Source organism: Lissotriton helveticus, chromosome 9 (assembly GCF_964261635.1).
Source record: "Lissotriton helveticus chromosome 9, aLisHel1.1, whole genome shotgun sequence".
In the NCBI taxonomy this organism is placed as follows: domain Eukaryota; kingdom Metazoa; phylum Chordata; class Amphibia; order Caudata; family Salamandridae; genus Lissotriton; species Lissotriton helveticus.
The window spans coordinates 75,969,598-75,987,594 of record NC_136070.1 but is presented as its reverse complement, the minus strand read 5'-3'; the positions used below and the strand labels follow the sequence as shown (position 1 = coordinate 75,987,594).

The 17,997-nt window shown below is 45.9% G+C and overlaps 1 protein-coding gene across 1 annotated transcript in view; it reads left to right on the top strand.

The window, feature by feature from the left end:
- Nucleotides 1-17,997, top strand: part of SPTB (spectrin beta, erythrocytic) — a 271,974-nt gene that overhangs the window by 90,810 nt on the left and 163,167 nt on the right. The window contains exon 10 of the mRNA XM_078659516.1: nucleotides 15,778-15,936. Within this exon, the coding sequence (XP_078515642.1) occupies nucleotides 15,778-15,936 (159 nt within the window). The remainder of the gene's footprint in view (nucleotides 1-15,777; nucleotides 15,937-17,997) is intronic.

Sequence of the window (17,997 nt, the reverse complement as noted above, 5' to 3'; positions counted from 1 at the left end):
AAAACACGTACTGAAATGAAATCCCCTGACCAACACGTCAGATTCATAACTGAATTTAATGCCTTGAACCAACTCACTAAAAAGAGTCTTAACAGACATTGGAAACTTCTATTAGGGGACCCCACACTGAAGGAATTTATTTCAGAGAGACCCTCCATCACCTACAGGAAAGGTTTCACTTTGAGAAATAAACTGAGCCCTACCGTTCCAGCAAATACCATAGCACAGAACTGGCTATCTACACGAGGCCTTGGTTTCCACAAATGTGGATTCTGTTCTATGTGTATATGGGGAAAACACGGCACAAAAAACTTTGCAGGTCATGATGGAATGGTCTATCAGATCAAACACAACATTACTTGCCTCAGCAAGTTTGTAGTGTATATTATTGAATGCAAGTGTGGCAAGATATATGTAGGGAGCACCATCAGGGCTCTCAAGGAGAGGATAGCTGAACACATGAGAGCTATACAAAGGAGGGACCCTAGATACCCGGTAGCCCTTCATATCGCAGAATGTCAACCCAATGAGGACGACATTAAAGTACGTGTTTTTGGGATCGATCTAATTCCCCTCAATATCAGAGGCGGCAACCGTGAACTGATGCTCAGACGTAAGGAGGCAACATGGATCATGCGCTTACGTAGCGTAGAACATGGGCTTAACTACGATTCTGAGCTGCAATATTTCCTTGGAGATTAGAATCTCACCGGGGGGATCCTTGGTGCACACTGAATACAAAAGAAAAAAAAATTTTATACAATAATTCTGAACTTCAAGATGATGACAATAGATGAGAATATGAGAGTTTTTCTCTCTCTAGGAGTTATATGTATTCCACTTCTGTGTTTTAATGTATTGAAACAACTATGCATATTGTACTATATCATAGGGCTTAATGTTTTTTGTTACAAAGTCTATCAGTACAGACACATGTTTATGATTCGCAACCCATTTGTTTACGCACAGTTGTTGATTCCCGCACTTGTATTGGAAGACTTTGTTCAAATATGTGTGTATACTTTCGTATGTACGGGGGTACGATGTGTCCCCCTTTTTTTCTCACATCTTCTCACGAATCTTCACACTTTCTCTTGACTATGCACCTTATTTCCGAATGATCCAGCCACACCCGGTGTTGGTCCTGCATGCTTGACGCCATAGTTTCTTTTCTTCTTCGTTTTTTTCTGTTTTTTTCTAATTGTGTACAGATTACAATGGACTTAGGGATTTGATATTTGCTGCCAGTACCGGTTTAGTAATTCTATTCCTACACAGGAATATAAGGTTATTAATTTTATCAGAAAATAGCGGGATTTTGTTATTTCGCTAACACTTTAGTGTATTACCATTGCTCCTCTTTCCTATACCTTGGTTAGACATCATCAATATGTACAAGGAATTTCTTTTCAATCAATTAAAGCACATAGACGCCCTCCTTTTCTCATAGAATTTACCTCTTAGTAATGGCGCTGTTACACGCATCGCCATCAGGACGTCTTCCATGTCTACCAAATTCGATTTAATCCCTCCTCTCCCGGGGTCATGTGTTCGTACACGAGAGACGACCGCCGGGAACTAACTGAGGAGGGATTGCCTATAGCGGGTAAGCGCAAGTTTCAATACCGCTGTGCGACACACCACTAACCCGCTTTTTATTTAGTAAGCATTGGGTGCACTCTGCTCCTAACGCGTGTCCCTATGGACAGCTTTCTTACCATGACTTGTGTTCACTCGACAGCACACCACCGCAGAGGATACATACTCGTTTCCTCTCTTCGGCGCAAAGTAAGAATCCCCTCCCGGCTCCCCGCCTGAAATCACAGCGAAACACAGGTAAAACCCCCCCCCCCTTTTATTTCACTTTTAACCTTTATCCTTCTAGAGCGACTGGGCAAGCATTTTGCAAAATTCCTACAGCCAGCAAACGTTGTCTTAAGCAACAGATTAGCGCTATAGGATAGTAACTCGTGATTTCCTTATCTCCTTTTTGCATATAGCGCTATACTTTCTATCCAAGATTACCAATGGGATACGATAACTCTATCCCTATACTGCCACCGATCACTTTTTCAACCAGCATCGTCTGTTCATGAACACACAGAATACCCATTGGTAAGAAAGAGTTTGTTTTGCTGCCCGAGACTCGAGTTAAGTCTTACAAGCATTTCTTCCTTTAGAAGCCTCCTTATGAGTCCCCTTTTCTTTTTCTTTTCCTTACCTTATATAGCTTGAAACTGAGCTTATAAAGACCCAGACTTACTCCAACCACACAGTGGATTGGGAGTGGAAGGTAATACCTATCATCCATAGACTATCAGGTTTTGCATGAATTTGTGCTCTCTGGATCTTTACCCTATATAGGCACCTTGTCACTACCACGTTATGAGGTCACACAAACACCTCCTCACTTATGTATTAGAAGTTAAGATGTATTACATCTCACGTTTTATTCACCATCACTACGGACACCCTCTAATGTTTAGGACCACTGTGTACGAGTGAATCATGACCACACTAACGTCTTTAATTCCATCTCACTCACTACGTGCACAATAGCATCATAGATCGATCACTTGCCCGAGTATGCAAGTACCTTCACCAATTTTCACCTATCTTGTGCGACACAAACGCACGTCATACTGCATGTCGGTTGCACTATTGTCACCATATGCAGTATCAAGGTTTACATGTCTAGATTACAATTTGCCTACATTATTTTGTATTACCAGCCCTGAAGAGTCGTGTTGACTCAACCGTACACGACGAAACACGTGTCGGCGATTGATATCGGCGATTGATATCATTCTTAAGTCTGGAGAAAATTAAACATCTTGCTGTAACAAGAAGAATCACACCAAAGAACCTGCTTCTGCGTTTCCTTATTACTGTTGGTCATTGTACCTTGTTTGGATGTACTCCCAGCATTGTACCACCCGGTGTCGCTTCCCGCATTTGGAGCACTCATGTCAAAATCTACAATACTGTCTGGCACATGCACCTTTGTTGTAGTCACAACATGCTCCCACCGTGGTAGCAGCGACACCCTCTTCTTGCCCCACCCCCCTTCGGGTGGGGCGGGTAGGAGCGGTAGACCGCTGGACGTATAGACCCTTTTCCCAAACTTCGCCCCCCCCATGGTCTGCTGATACAGATGCGAGTCGATTTCCCCCCACTCTGCCTCCGGGTCCACAGCCAAGTGTGCTTGAAACTCCTCATAATAATGCGACCACGCATAACCCCCATACGTGACCTGCACCCTCCGGATCACGTCCATATATTTAAAAAGCGCGACTGACCGGTCCGGGTACTTCTCGCAGTACACGCTGGCGAATATCAAGAAACCTGCCGACCAATTTTCTATATTTAGGGGGACCTTCGGCCGCTTAGCCAACGCCTGTTCCTCCTCCTTTGACCCCTCCTTCGCCGTCAGCTCACGGTGCAAGAGCTTTAAGATATCCACATAGACCCCTTTCCAAATCTTCTCCTTGGTGGCAAGCAACAAGTGCGCCCCAAGGGGTTTCGTAATGCCCATATACGGTAGCTTGTGCACCGGTAGATCGTGACTCTCTTTCCCCTCCTTACCCTCCTTGGTCCCCCCATCCTTTTTCGCGTTTGCGGACCCACCCCCGCAGGCACCCGCCTCGTCGGGTCCCACCCTGTGTCCTGCACATACGTTCCTTTATTTAGACGCACCCTCTCTTCCCCTCCTTTAGCATCTGTGCCAACCGACACCTTGTCCCGTTGGGCCCCGCTCGACCCGTTCCCTGCTCCGCACCTTTCCTTACCTGGCATCAAGGTCGGCGTCCGCACCGGTTCCCGACACCTAACCAGTAAAGCAGGGGGGGCCGCCACTCTATCAGCTCTGCACCTCTTTGTGCATGCAAAAGACTAGAAACAGCATTACTCCGATCCCCACCCCCTTCCACTCCTTCTCCCGCTCCTCTCGTATTTCCCCCTCCTCCGTGCTGTCATCATCATAGTCTAGCTGGGACATCTCACCTTCCTCGTGGTCCAACCAAGCTGGACCCATGCTGTCCTGCCATCGGCCACCCTCCGCGGGCTCCAGCCAGCTCAGTCCTGCCCGTTCCCTACAAGTATGAAGCAGTTCCCCCAAATCTACACTCTCCCTCCTCCTCTCCTCATGATACTCTTCGGGGTCCCGATCAGTACTGACGAACCTCCGCCCCCGTCCCCCGGCGGCTGTCTCGACCCTTTGGGGTGGGGCTGGCGGGGACTTATCGTGGGAGCGCGACCGCGCACATAAGGCAAAGCTGGCCCATCCTCTCGGTGGATTGGAGCCGCATGCTGCTCTCCCGAGCACCTCACCATGTGTTCCTGTTGAAAGAAATAAGTGGAGTCCAACAAGCCGGGGTTAAAATGGTCCCCCACTCCGCCAGATCCACCCGTGGCCCACCGCGCTCCCCCGCACTCCTCCCCACCCCGACGAATGACCCCCCCGCAACGAAGGGGTAGACTGCCATGCACCCAGTTCCCCTCTGGTGCCCAGCGAGCCCCACCCCCCATCCCCCAGCCGCCCACCTCCTCCTCCCCGTCGCTCCACAGTAGAGGCTCCAACTCCCGGCGTACCTGACCACCCTCTCCCCCCCCAAAAAAACCAGGCCCCCTCCCCCAGCACTCTCACCGCCTCCCCCCACACCCCCCCGGCTGGCCCCCAGCCGCCCTGGCCCTCCGGCACCCCCCTGGGCCTTTTCGTCGTATTCTGCGCCGGCCCGGGCCCCGCAATCTGCCCACCAAAACCCACCCCCCCCCCGGGCCCCGTTAGCCAACCCCCTACCCCCACGCCCCTCGCACAACACCCCCTGCTCCACCTCATCCGGCCCCACCCCCGGGCTGTGCGGACGGCTTGGCACCCCCAAAGGCCCTACCACCCCTCCTGTACCTGCAGAACCCCCCCAATCCCCCCTGCTCCCTCCCCCTCCCCGAGCTCTCAATTAGCTGGGGCTATGCCCCACAACATATTCCGGCACGTGGGCTTCCCCCGCCCACCTGCTCCGCATCAGTACCGCTTAGCGCCCTCTCTGACCGCCGTGCGCCGCTCCCCCTCCCGTTGAGAGGCCCTCGGTGCTGACCTGTCCCTCACCCTCGTCGCCCCCCAGCTCCCTCCTGTCATGCGGCCGAACCCCCTCCATCTGCCGCCATCCGGCCGCGCCCCACTCCCTCCGCTTCCATTCCCGACTGCACACGCGGCGGCTCACATGCGAGCACCGCCGCTGCGGCGTCGCTCGCGCGCGTCGCAGCGGTCTCACCTTCACGTCGGGCCGCAAAATATCCATGCGGCCCGGGTCTTCGAGGAGGCGGATGGCCTCCAAAACCCTTGGATCCTCCATACGTGCCATCAACCAGGAAAGGTACACAAGCAGTCAACTCCCACTGCAAGCCACCACACAACTCCACCCGCAGGAAAGGTCCCGACAGAGCAACATAAGCAGCGCAGGAAAGTTTAAAAACACAAGGCAACCAGAGGCCAAGACCAAAAGGCAAAACCCTTAGGACAAACCACAACCGGATGTTGGGTCACTACCACCAAAATGGTGGGTGGCTCCCTGAAGTTGCCGGTTATAAATGCCCCCAGCCCAAAACCAGCCCAACCACAGCTCAAGGAGCCCAATTGAAGCCCAAGCAGCCCAAACTGATGTACTGGCTGCCCCCCACCACCCCTCCGGTCCAAAACCCCCCGGGAGGGGCAGGCCTCCCACTGGTCGGCCGCCCCTCCCAAAGCCCTATTTTCCCTGCCCTAGGATCTATTATTAGTAGCAGGGGGTCCTTTATTTTGACACCAGGTTAGGAATACTAAAGCATATAAAAGGAGGTCGAAGAAGACGTTGGGTGCATACTGGATTTGTCAATGGCGCAACGAAATTCGTTTGATTTATGTACATGTTTACTTACCTGCAAACATCCATTGTCCATACATTACTAACCCCCACCCTGCCCCTCCCCACGTCACCGCCCGGCAGGTACTCCCCTACCGACCGCGGCTGGTGGGCACTAGTACAAAGGGTGTTGATAATGCTGAAAGAACCTCTACAAAGTTTGATGTTGACCCCCTTCAGACCTCGATGTAGAAATGGATTTTCTAGCTAAGGAGTTTAAGTTCCATGTTTCGGAGGAGCAATTCTAACTCTGAGAACATATATTTTCTTAACTGTAGTTCAAAGACAGGATCGTCTCGAACTTTGCAATTTTTGAAAAAGTTTGTCTGACTCTACACCGTACTATGGGCCACATGCATCATTATTTCAAATAGCAATTACCTAGTTGCGATTTTTTGCGAATTGCAAGTAGGTAATCGCTATTTGAATGTGTGAAACTCCATGAATTTAGCATTTCCTCATGGGTCGCTAATTGTCCTACCTCATTAACTTTAATGAGGCAAGTCACAATTTGCGATCCATTTGGAATTGCTAAAATCACAGGATTGGTGGCCTGCTAGGGTCAGCAGACAACCAAGTCTGTCATAGCTTTTTAATAAAGCAATCACATTTTTTTTTTTAAATGAAGCCCGCTTTCTCTACAGAAAAATGGGTTGTGTTTAGAAAATAAAATGAAAAGTTTTTAAGAGCAGGAAGTGATTCGTGGGACCACAGCCTGCTCTTGAAAACATATTTACAAACATTCACAAAGGGGAAGGGGTCCCTTACGGACCTCTTCCCATTTGCAATTGGAAAACCACCTACTTGAAGTAGATGGTAAAAAGTGAATGTTTTGCGACCGCATTTCGGTCACAAAACATTCCTACATACCTCTGTGATTCAGTATTAGGATGGGACGCCCTAAACACGCCCCTTACTAACACCATATCAATATGTATTCACAATTCCAAGTGGCGATTCGGTAACATGCTACCGAATCACAAATTGGAATTCATACATACCAAAAAGCATTTTACCTGTCAGAAAACGCCCAATCCTGCGAATCGTGTAATTTGTGACCCGTAAAATGCATGATAAATGAGGCCCTAAATGACGTTTGCTACCCTTTTCAGAGATCTCAATGCTGGTCCATTCAATGATCTCATCCAGCTGCTGAAAGGCAGACTACATCATCAAAGTAACAAAGTTCTGAACTTGTGCCGTCCTCAAACAAGCACTAGTTGGCACAAAGATTGTCCCTCTATGACTCCTGCCTGAAGATTAGAGTTTATGTATTCAAGTTTTGGGGAACTGCAGAAAAGAGACACACAGATGATCTGACCTGTTGCTGTCTCCTGCGTTTTTCAACAAAAAGGGACTGGTAACCCGATCAATGGTAATCACTTCATCTAAGTGATGGCGAAACGAGCAGACAAACTGAGCCAATGACCCTCGATAATTTGCCAGGGTTGAGATACCCCAATCCACGCAAATTGGAGATGAACGTGTCTCATTCTGAAATTTCCAAGCTCCAATATAGACTGAACATTTGTGCTGGTAAAGTGGAATTAAAAGCCTACAGTGATTTGGTTTTTAGGTACCTGACATGTGCCTAGACATGCAGATTGAAACAAAACGACAATAGTGGTAGACAATTCTAGCACTCTTATTTATCAACTTTTATTCGATTATCAATTAATATAATCATAAAAAGTACATACAAAAAGGTTATCAGCAGATGAATGAGTTTAAAAATAAGTCAGAGTATGAAAGATTTTTAGTGCAAAATAAAAATCTTCGGTTCTGTATAGTTCTAGATTAGCTTGGAGCATTACGACGTATTGGTAAGACTGCTTTAAGATAAGTTACTATAAGTTTGGCTTCATGAGGCGTGTTCAAAGATTGCAAATAGAGAAACGCAGTATAACATTGTCTGTGGCCACTAGATCGAAGAAGTGGAATAATCCACGTTTTTCGTGGGAGTTTATAGTATTTGCAAAATAGAACAACATGGATCGTAGACTGTGGGGAGATTCCATCGCAGGGACAGTTCATCAGGTTGCGGGACCAGTCATGGGTTTCCGGAAATGAAACCAAGCGAATGATGTTAAAGCGGAGTCTTGTTAATAAAAACTTTTCATGGTTTGATAAAAAATACGTCAGATAGGCTTGTATGCCTTTGCCAGATTGTTGGGCACAGATTTTTTCGTTTGATGGTTTTGAGATCTCTGCCTGGTTCCGTAATTCCCTCAAATGACCCAGACACATTGATTTTAACTGTTTCCTGGAAATGTCTTCTGCCGAGGCAGGATCTTTGAAGTAGGACTGATGGTCCAGGTCTTTGAAGAAGTTCCATATATAGGATAGCCAAGGAATTTTTCGCCAGTTCGTCAAGGCTAGACAGTCTGTGATAAGGGAACGAGTTAAGTGACATTCGGGGTTGGTCCATATTCGATGCCACAGTAAAATTGGCTGGCAACAGATGGTGTCGGTGATGTATTCCATGCCAAGCTCACGGTGGGAAGCTAGTATCGGGGAACTTTGGGGAAGAGCTAAAATGTATTTTATAAAGGCATTTTCAGTTACCTGTAGCTGATCTGTGCGACCATAACCCCAGACTCCTGCTCCATAGGTGGCCACACTATGGCATTTTGCATAATATATGGTCAGGAGTTCGGGTGGCGCTGGTTTCCCCAGTTTCCTCGAGAAAGAGGTCAGTGCCGATGTTGCACGACGGAAATGAAGATTTCTGGCGTCAATTGCCTTTTGCCAGTTCATTGCTTCGTCCACTAAGATTCCCAAGTATGGGTAAACTGAGTTTTTTTCCAGTTTTTTTGTCAACCATTATCGATTTGGGGTTTTTAACCCTAGGACCGATGTGCATTGTAAAAGTTTTCTTAATATTTATTTTGAGGCCTAGTGAATCCATGAATGTTGCATATTTATTGATTTGTATCTGAAGTTGGTTCAAAGTCCGTGCTAAAATGACTGAATCGTCAGCATACAGCAATGTGGGTATCGGACGGTGGTTTATCTGGGGTAAGTCCTGGCTCCCTTTCAGCATAGCCTGTTCAAGCCCATTTGTATAAAGATTGAACAGGAAGGGAGCCAGTACACATCCCTGTCTTACTCCCTTCGTTATTTGAAATGAACGGGACAACTCACCGCTGGTACCAAATCTTACTCGTCCTACGGCGTTAGAATAGAGTTCTCGCAGGAAAGTTATTATTGGGGGGTCCACTCCAAGGTCACTGAGTGTTTGCCAAACTTTTGCATGTTGGACACAGTCAAATGCCGCACTTAGGTCGACATAGACAAGGAAGATGTTACCTCCTTTAGCAGAAACGTATTTCCCAGCCAGGAGGACGAGGTTGAGGGCCTGCTCCACAGTCCCAAGCCCCCTCTGGAATCCATATTGCAGGTCGGTTATGATGTTATTCTCCCGGGCCCAAGATTGTAAACGGTCCAGGAGTACTCGGCCCGCGATCTTTCCCATGGAGTCCAGAAGGGAGATTGGTCTGTAGCAAGCAGGATCATTGCGGTCGCCTTTTTTAAAGATGGGTAAAAGGATAGATGTTGACCATGACTGGAAAAGGCCGACCGAAGTTACAGCTGACATGACCCGGGTGATTATCTGCGACCAAAAGTCTACGTTATGGAGGAACAGGTCCATTGGAACGCCATCAGGGCCAGAAGCCTTACCAGATTTGGATGCCCTGATTGCTTTTATGACTTCGCTGAGGTGGAAATGAATCTTTATCGGGTAGGTGTTATTTCCCACTGGATGGTTATCGTTTATTACTGGACAATTATCTTCTGCGGAATCCGGAGATGATCCGAAGATTTTTGAAAAATGGGAGACCCAGTCTTCTTCAGTGACTGCCACGTCAAGATGTTGGATTTCTGTACTATTGGCCAAGAAAGGAGATCTTATGACTTGCCAGAAGGAAGTGCTGTCTTTTCTTCGGGCGCTGTCGTGTAATTGTGACCAAAAGTCTTGTTTGATTTGTTTTTTACGGTCTTGCCTAGCAGAGTTATATGCTTTTCTTAGGTTGGAGATTTCTTGAGAATCTCTCGAGGGTCTATGTAGGGCTTCTTTAAGGGATGAAAGTGCCTTCCGACAGGCGGTGTCGAACCAACTCGTGGTGGGGAACTTATTGTTCTTTTTTAACTTGACAAATAGTTCATCCCTTATTGTTTCCTGAATGCTTTGGAAACTGCTAACGACTTTATGTGGTGGTGTCTCCAAGGACATGCATTCGGATAGCCAGTGTTTGGTTTTTTCAAGGACCCTCTGCATCGTCTCTTCTGGGTCGATCTTAGCCCATTTCACTGTATAACCATTCAATTTGTTCATGGACAGTGTTTGCTGATTGAGAGAGCTCGGCTTTGCAGGGTGTCCGTTTGCTAGTTTGATGGTGATACTTATACTAAGTGGGTAGTGGTCACTTGTTGGGTTAGACCCAGTTTCGAAATTTCCTAGTTGCCCTTTAAGTGAGTGGGAGGCTATTATGTAATCTATCGTTGTTGAATAGCCTCTTCCATGGAAAGTTGGTAGGAAATCCTGCTGCGGGTCAACCAATTCGTTTACATAGTCCAGGTCTAAGGAAAATATGATGTCATTCAGTTTATTTCCGCATATCGAGTGCGCAAAATGGGGTATGGGGTTGCCAAGTTCATTTTGCAATCCACAGATTCCCTTTTTGTGGTTTGGGCACAAAGGGAAATTGAAATCACCACCCCAGATTAGATGGGTTGTAGTTGAGTTGTTATTGCTTAGCAGTAAGGATAGGAATATAGCGATCTCTTCTAAATTGATCCAACAGTCCGAGGTACAAGAGTTATTGTAGTAGTTAATGAGAACATAATTATTACCTTTGGAAGTTGTTATCTGCATGATTTGAAAAGTTGGAGACTCCTTTAATAGTTTCACTCGAAAGGGAAGTGTATTAGCAACATAGATCGTAAGCCCCCCCTTTGGTCTGCCCATGTTTCCCTGCACTGCTGAGGTGAAAAAAGTTTTATATCCCGCAAGGTGTAACGGGGTTGTACACCATGTTTCTTGGAGGCAGAGTATCTGATGTTCCCTGGCTGTGTCAAGTCATAGCTCCAGTGTTATTTTTGAGGACAGACCTGCGACGTTCCAATAAGCGATGGAAAGGCTCAAGTTTGTGGGATCGGGGGAGGCATGAAGGGGAGGTATTTCTATCGAAGTGCTCACAGCCAGAGTGTCTGTCAGGTGGTTTGTCTGGGCCTGTAGGAGGTTAATAGGGTCTTTAGGGATTTTGGTTTGGTGATAGTATGAATCGGGGGTAGTTCCAAGAGGGTCGGGAGGTATGATATGGATTGCATTGGTGGAATTACAAAGGAAAGCAATGATAGTCTCCGAGTTTAAGTTTTTGTGGGTATGAGGAATGGGCTTCAGTGACACTCGCTGCTGACTTTGATTTACTGGTTGGTCTATGGTATTGAAGTTTTTACTCTTAGGTACAACCCTGAATGGTCAATCGACCATCTCAAGGCAATCGAAACGATTTTGTGTTGGAAAGCCCTGCCAGCCTTCGTATGACTGGAAGGGTCTATCTTGCCTATATTGCCTAGGCCAGTCTCTCGGATTTTTTTTTGCGCTTCTGTGGTCGTAGGAGTACTCCATCTGCTTCCACTGGTCATTTTGGGGCTGGTGCCAATTCCAGGATGGGGTGTAATGATGTTGTCTCGTTGGGGGATAAAAGAAGGAGAGATGTCGAGCATCTATTCCCCCCTTTTTCTCCAGCGAGGGCCACGCGCAGATATAATCCACAGTGGAGGGGTCTCTGCATGTTACTATAATACAGTCCCCACGGGTCGATTTTGGTGTTTTACCTACCCATACTACCCTGCGGACTGTAGAGATCCCTCCCGAATGGTGGGATTCTAGTGGCCTGTTGATGCTTAGCCATTGCATGACCTTGTTTTTAAGTGACCAGGCGGTTTCCGGTGTATCGTCCATTAGTTCTGGTACACCGGTGAGTACTAATGTATATGGGGTGGCTTCTGGGGGCAAGTGAGCTGGACGTCTGGGTCCTGCTGCTTTTTTAGGAAACTTTTTGGGAGGTGACTGAGAGACCGTTGGTTTGGGCGGGAGAGGTGTTAACTTTTTTGTGGGTTGAGTTTTGTTTAGGTTACCTGTTGCAGGCCCTGAAATGACTGGGGTAGCCGAACCTATGTTGGGTGTTTGTTGATTCAACACCGCGTTGATTTTACCCTTTTGTGCTCGAGGGGTTGCATTTTGTGGATTGTGGTTCAAAACGTTTTGTTTTGGATTTTTTTGAGGGTAAAATAGTTGGGGTTGGTTGTTTTATTACTTTGGGTGGATGTGGTTGGAAAGGAATTTTAGAGGACTGAGGGACATTTCGCGGCCCATTTTTCGCTAAGTGTGTATTGGTATCAAGGAGTGTTGCAGAAAGAATTGCCAGTTGGGCTTCAAGATTCCTAATGCTTAATTGGATGGGTTTCAAATGAAGGACCAAAAGGTCTTTTGTTGCAGTTAATACTTGTGAGGTGGCTTTGCATGTTTTGCAGGGGTTATCAATTGCCTCGTTAGGGATTGTGCAGTGCGAGAGGTTAGTTTCTAAAAAGAAAGAAGTGATTGGTTGCAGAGATTGTGTTGTATGTTTTAACTGCTCCATGGCATGACCTGGGGAAGGAGCCGTACCTACTACATTGCCAGTGGGGTTTGTACTGCCTAATTTTGGAATGGCTCCTTCTCTTTCTCCTCGAAGATATATGGCTATATTAGTCTGAGATCCTTCATGTATTTGACAGGCTGCTAAATCAGGGGTTGCCTCTAGATTATCTGATGTTAATGATAGATCAGACTCGAATTGCGTTACAGATAGATCTACTATAGACGGGACTGTGTTAGTGTCAGGAGCAGTCACAGTCGCAGGAAGAGAACAGTTTGGGGAAATTAGATGAATAGGGGAAGTAGCGGTTGCTAGGGTGCCCAGAGATGATCGTTTTGCGTTCATGAGGTCCAGTGACACTCTTTTTTCGAGAAGGGAGATACTCTGATTGATTACCTCGTGTGTCCGTGAGATGAATAGATCGATTGGTCCAGTTATTTGTGCTACCTCTTGGGCATTCTTGGATTTGGTCTTTGTGTTACTCCTAGTTTTCGGCGGCATGGTTGAGGTCTGATGGCTGTGGAACCAGAGTCGAAAGGGGGGTGGCCCGGTCCGGTCTCTGCCGGTCACTAACGGGCAACAACGGGCCCGCCCTTGGCCCGGGCTTCGCCCCGGGCTGCGGCCCGCGCGCGTCCCGCGATGCGCGGTACTGCTTTCACCTAAATTCCTGTTTGATTAGAGGGGGCGTGGCACTGGGAGGGGGCGCGGCTCTCACGAGAAGAGGACACAGCTGGTGTTGCTTGCTGGTCCTCGCAGTCCCTGTGCCGCGCCTCTCACCTCCGCTGCGGCCTCGATGAATGACTCCTCCTCACGCTGGACACTGGGTAGGCTGGAAAACAGATTGGCTACTCCTGTAGCACTGGTCCGAGTTCAAAGTTGCAAAAACCTCTATGCGAGCGGCTCCCGCGAAGCGGGGGCCGCGAGAGGTAAAGAGCGCTGCTTGAGGGGGCGTGGCACTGGGAGGGGGCGCGGCTCTCACGGGAAGAGGACACAGCTGGTGTTGCTTGCTGGTCCTCGCAGTCCCTGTGCCACGCCTCTCACCTCCGCTGCGGCCTCGATGAATGACTCCTCCTCACCCTGGACACTGGGTAGGCTGGAAAACAGATTGGCTACTCCTGTAGCACTGGTCCGAGTTCAAAGTTGCAAAAACCTCTATGCGAGCGGCACCCGCGAAGCGGGGGCCGTGAGAGGTAAAGAGCGCTGCTTGAGGGGGCGTGGCACTGGGAGGGGGCGCGGCTCTCACGGGAAGAGGACACAGCTGGTGTTGCTTGCTGGTCCTCGCAGTCCCTGTGCCGCGCCTCTCACCTCCGCTGCGGCCTCGATGAATGACTCCTCCTCACGCTGGACACTGGGTAGGCTGGAAAACAGATTGGCTACTCCTGTAGCAATGGTCCGAGTTCAAAGTTGCAAAAACCTCTATGCGAGCGAAGAAATCCTGTAACAAATTTGGGTGATCAGAACTAAACTATCTTCGGCTATGAATAACAACCCAACACAAAAAGCGACTAACCAACATACAGTCTGTGAGATTTGTATGATTCCAACTCCATGCGTACTCTGGCAGTAGAAAGCAAATGACTTTGGCAACATTGGGTAATCAGTTACTGGCCCAACTATTCTGATAAACCTGCTTTCAGTAAACAGAGGAATGCCTGGTACAATGGCTGCTGAATGGAACTTTCATTAACTAATCCTTGTCAGCTGTAATCTCTGAGAGGTTACTCTGCATTCATAGAGTGAATAAACAACACACTTCCAGTTAGGTGGGCAGTGCAATTCTTCTATTTGAACCTGAAACAGGGAGTCAATGCACTCGCCTTCCACGGGTCTGACTTATGTTATAACCAGAACTGGAGTGCATCTTTTGTGTTTGAATGTCATTTTGGCTGGCACCAAGTCCAAACACCAGCAATGTGAATTTGTATTTGAACGTTGATGGAAAATATTCCGAACAATTGTCTACAAACATTGCTATTCAAAGCAGCTAAATGACCAAAACCTCAGCATCTGTAACTTACATTTATGTAGCTAAAAGTTTTGAAGAATAGCAACAATACTTGACTATTTTTATCCAAAAATATTTTTTAACAACAGATATTCTTATTTTGTCAATTAAACCGACTGTGTATATTAAGAATTTAAGAGCCTGCAGAAACAACCAGATACAATATATGGCAAACAATCCCCCCAGTTAATTCATTAGACCCACATGAATGTCTGTGTAGTTTTCGCAAATTTACTGGGTCTTGTACTCTCTTCCCCCAGCATTCATGGTAACTCTTTCTAATGTAGTTAACTTTCCCATTTGTTCTACCCAAATCTCTATTTTAAGCATCCTTGTTGATTTCCAACTTCTTACCTCTTAATGCTCTCCAGTGGTGGAGTCTTTTTTAAACCACTGTTCTGTAGGTAAAGAACATTAATGATGCATTTCTAAGACATTTAAAATAATGGTCTGATGATATTTTTGAGAGTGAGAACAGTAATCAGATTTATTATTTGTAGTATATCAGCCCTAAGCTGTTCAACCTGGCAGGTGCTGATATGTATCTATTATTATTACACCTTCAAGTTTTAGTTTCCACATTTTACCTGGGACAAATTGCAGCTTAATGCATATTGTTGTTTTAGTAGTTCAAAATACTGTTTGATATTTGTTTTGAGTCTTTTATTCAAGTTTATTTTTGCCACAGAGTGTTAAGTTTCCTGATGGGTTCCACACAAATATGTTTTCAAATATGGCATCACCAATATGTCCTCTGACTGTCAAGATGTCAAAGTATTCTTCAATCACCCTTTTCAATATAATTGAATTGTATTGTTCGTTCTTTGGTAGATGAAATTTCAACTTCAGAGTTTTAAATGGTTTTAATATATCCATGTCTTTTAACTAAAATATAGTCAATTTTCACAGTTCAGGTTTGCAGTTTCACTGCTCTGCTGTCTTCTCCCACGCAAACACACGTCGATGACCAGTGAAAAGTAGCATTTTAAGCTTTTCATGATCTTATAAGTTATTTCACGTAGTTTTTTTAAATTGTTTTCTCTGTTGCTCTGTGGGGCAATGTAATGCCTTCCACAAGTGCAGATACCCAGCTATGCTGTAGTAGACTGGTATTTAAACATAGAACCATGCTATATTGAATAGCTCCATCACATACCAATAGCTACGCACAGATACACACTACACCTTAGTCATCATCAATTTGAAAATTTGGCTGACTGTTTTTTCAAAGGCCTGGGAGTGCCTGGAGAAGGCTGAACATGAACGAGAACTAGCTCTGAGACAAGAACTCATCAGACAAGAGAAACTGGAGCAGTTGGCAAGACGATTTGATCGCAAAGCAGCTATGCGAGAGGCCTGGATCAGCGAAAACCAGTATCTTGTTTCACAGGTAATTACCATTAACAGATAAAAATCATTACTAAAGTCATTGCAGAGTACTAGATCAGTAGAAAATGCAATGTGTACATTTAACTAAATTTACTTTTTCAAACTTAGGGTAGCTCTTAGCAGTTTCTAAACTGATTTCAAATTTCTGGCCTTTGGGTGTATGAGTCATTGTTCTAGCTGGCCTTAGGTTGCCTACTAAATAACCTGGGTTTGGAGGAAGGTTGCAAAGACTCCATTCTCAGGACCTCTGACAGTTTCATCAATAGGGTCCATTACATAGATTCTAAGAAAGCTCTTATGAGTGGTACAGATTAAAGGGCACATGCCATTCCATTCACAATCATTGTCAACATTGCATGTGCCTGGGTTCAGCGGAACACCTACCACTCCCGCAGAACTTTCCATTGGTACTATCCCACAATACACAGAGATCAAATTGCCATTATGCTACCACACTCTTGATCAAATGAGAAATATTCATGTACACACTTAACTCTAAGCTAACGCACTGACCTCAGAAAGCACTTCAAACTATGCTAGTACAGCACTAGTCTTAGAGGCCAGGTTTCTTTATGAAAGCATGTAGCATTAAAAACCGTAGATGAAACATAAAGAGGAGATATGATCCAGTAGGTAAACTGTTGGACCTGGCGGCTTGAGCTTTAACCCAGACTGTCACATAAAGGAGTCATACTAGCATCAATAAGAAAAGTTCATGCATATCAACTGCCTGATGTAGTAGGGACATGCATAAGTTATACAATTGGTCAAACATATGCCTTCCGAAAGCAAGATGGTGGCAAAACTTCACACCACAGCAGTTGATCAATACACTTCTTAAAATACAGATCATGCAAATCATCATACGCTCATGGACCACCCAAAAATAATTTGGATGTACAGTCATCACGCCAGCTGTCGGATGCCTTTAAAATGACCATCTTAGGAAAAAGAAGCCACACTCAACTCACAGGAGGCCATCCAAATGGTTTAGTAAGGAACTCGCAGAACTCAAGCCACTAATAGAGCATTCAAAAACATCTGAAGGAGAACCCTACATCATGACAGAAGACCCCAATACACTCATTAAATCCAGATTTACAGAGCAACCACTAGAAAGGAAAAAAAGAAATATTAACGCTCTCGTCTCGTCTTTGTATCATGCCCAGGAAAAGAGGTCTACTGCTTTTTTCATTCAATCTGTTCCCTCACAAATGTTCCATGAAGCTTGGTCCACTCATTTCATAGACAAAAAGTCAAATAGTTACATCAGGCTTATCAATTCAAAGATTCAAAGAACCAACATGCACCATGAAACCTCAGCACTGTCCCCCACAACTGAAAGAAACACCTTCTCCCCATTATCTGACAAGTCCTTTAAAGAATTAGTAGCACATAGCAAAAAATCTGAATCACCAGCTCACCTATGAACCCTATTTTCAAGGAAATCATATCTAACAATACTATCACAGAAACAGCATAAATATATTTTTTAACCAGAGTATAATACTGAATGTGCTCAAATGCTCTATCAAACCAATTCCAAAAATGCCTGGACAGAGCATAGATAAAAGTGCAAACTGCAGACCAATAGCAAACAGAATATACTTGCAAAAATTTGAAAAAACAGCCTACCTACAAAGGCAGGGATTCATAGAAAAAAGAAATAATTTTGCCATGTGTACCGGGCCAGTTTCAGCCTTTTCTGTTTATTCAAGTGAGCAGAATTTGTTGTGATCTCTCCAATAGTTTGATTAAGAACACATGTGGATGCTAATGAGCAACCACATTGACTGTAGTAGCTCTTTCTGTCATTTCTGATGCAGCCCACCACCTAACGCTACTGACCAGACTTGAAAATGTGCCCTCCAAGGAAATGGTTTGGATTTGATTGTTTTCTTCCTATCCAACTGGAGCCATGTGATCTCACTCCCTACGTTTGCATCCAAACCCTACCACTTAGATGTAGGTATCTCCCAGGGCTCAGGCATCTCTCCCTTCCTTTCAACATCCACCTCAGGCCCCTGACTGGATTGAGTTCATCCTTCAGCATGTCATGTTA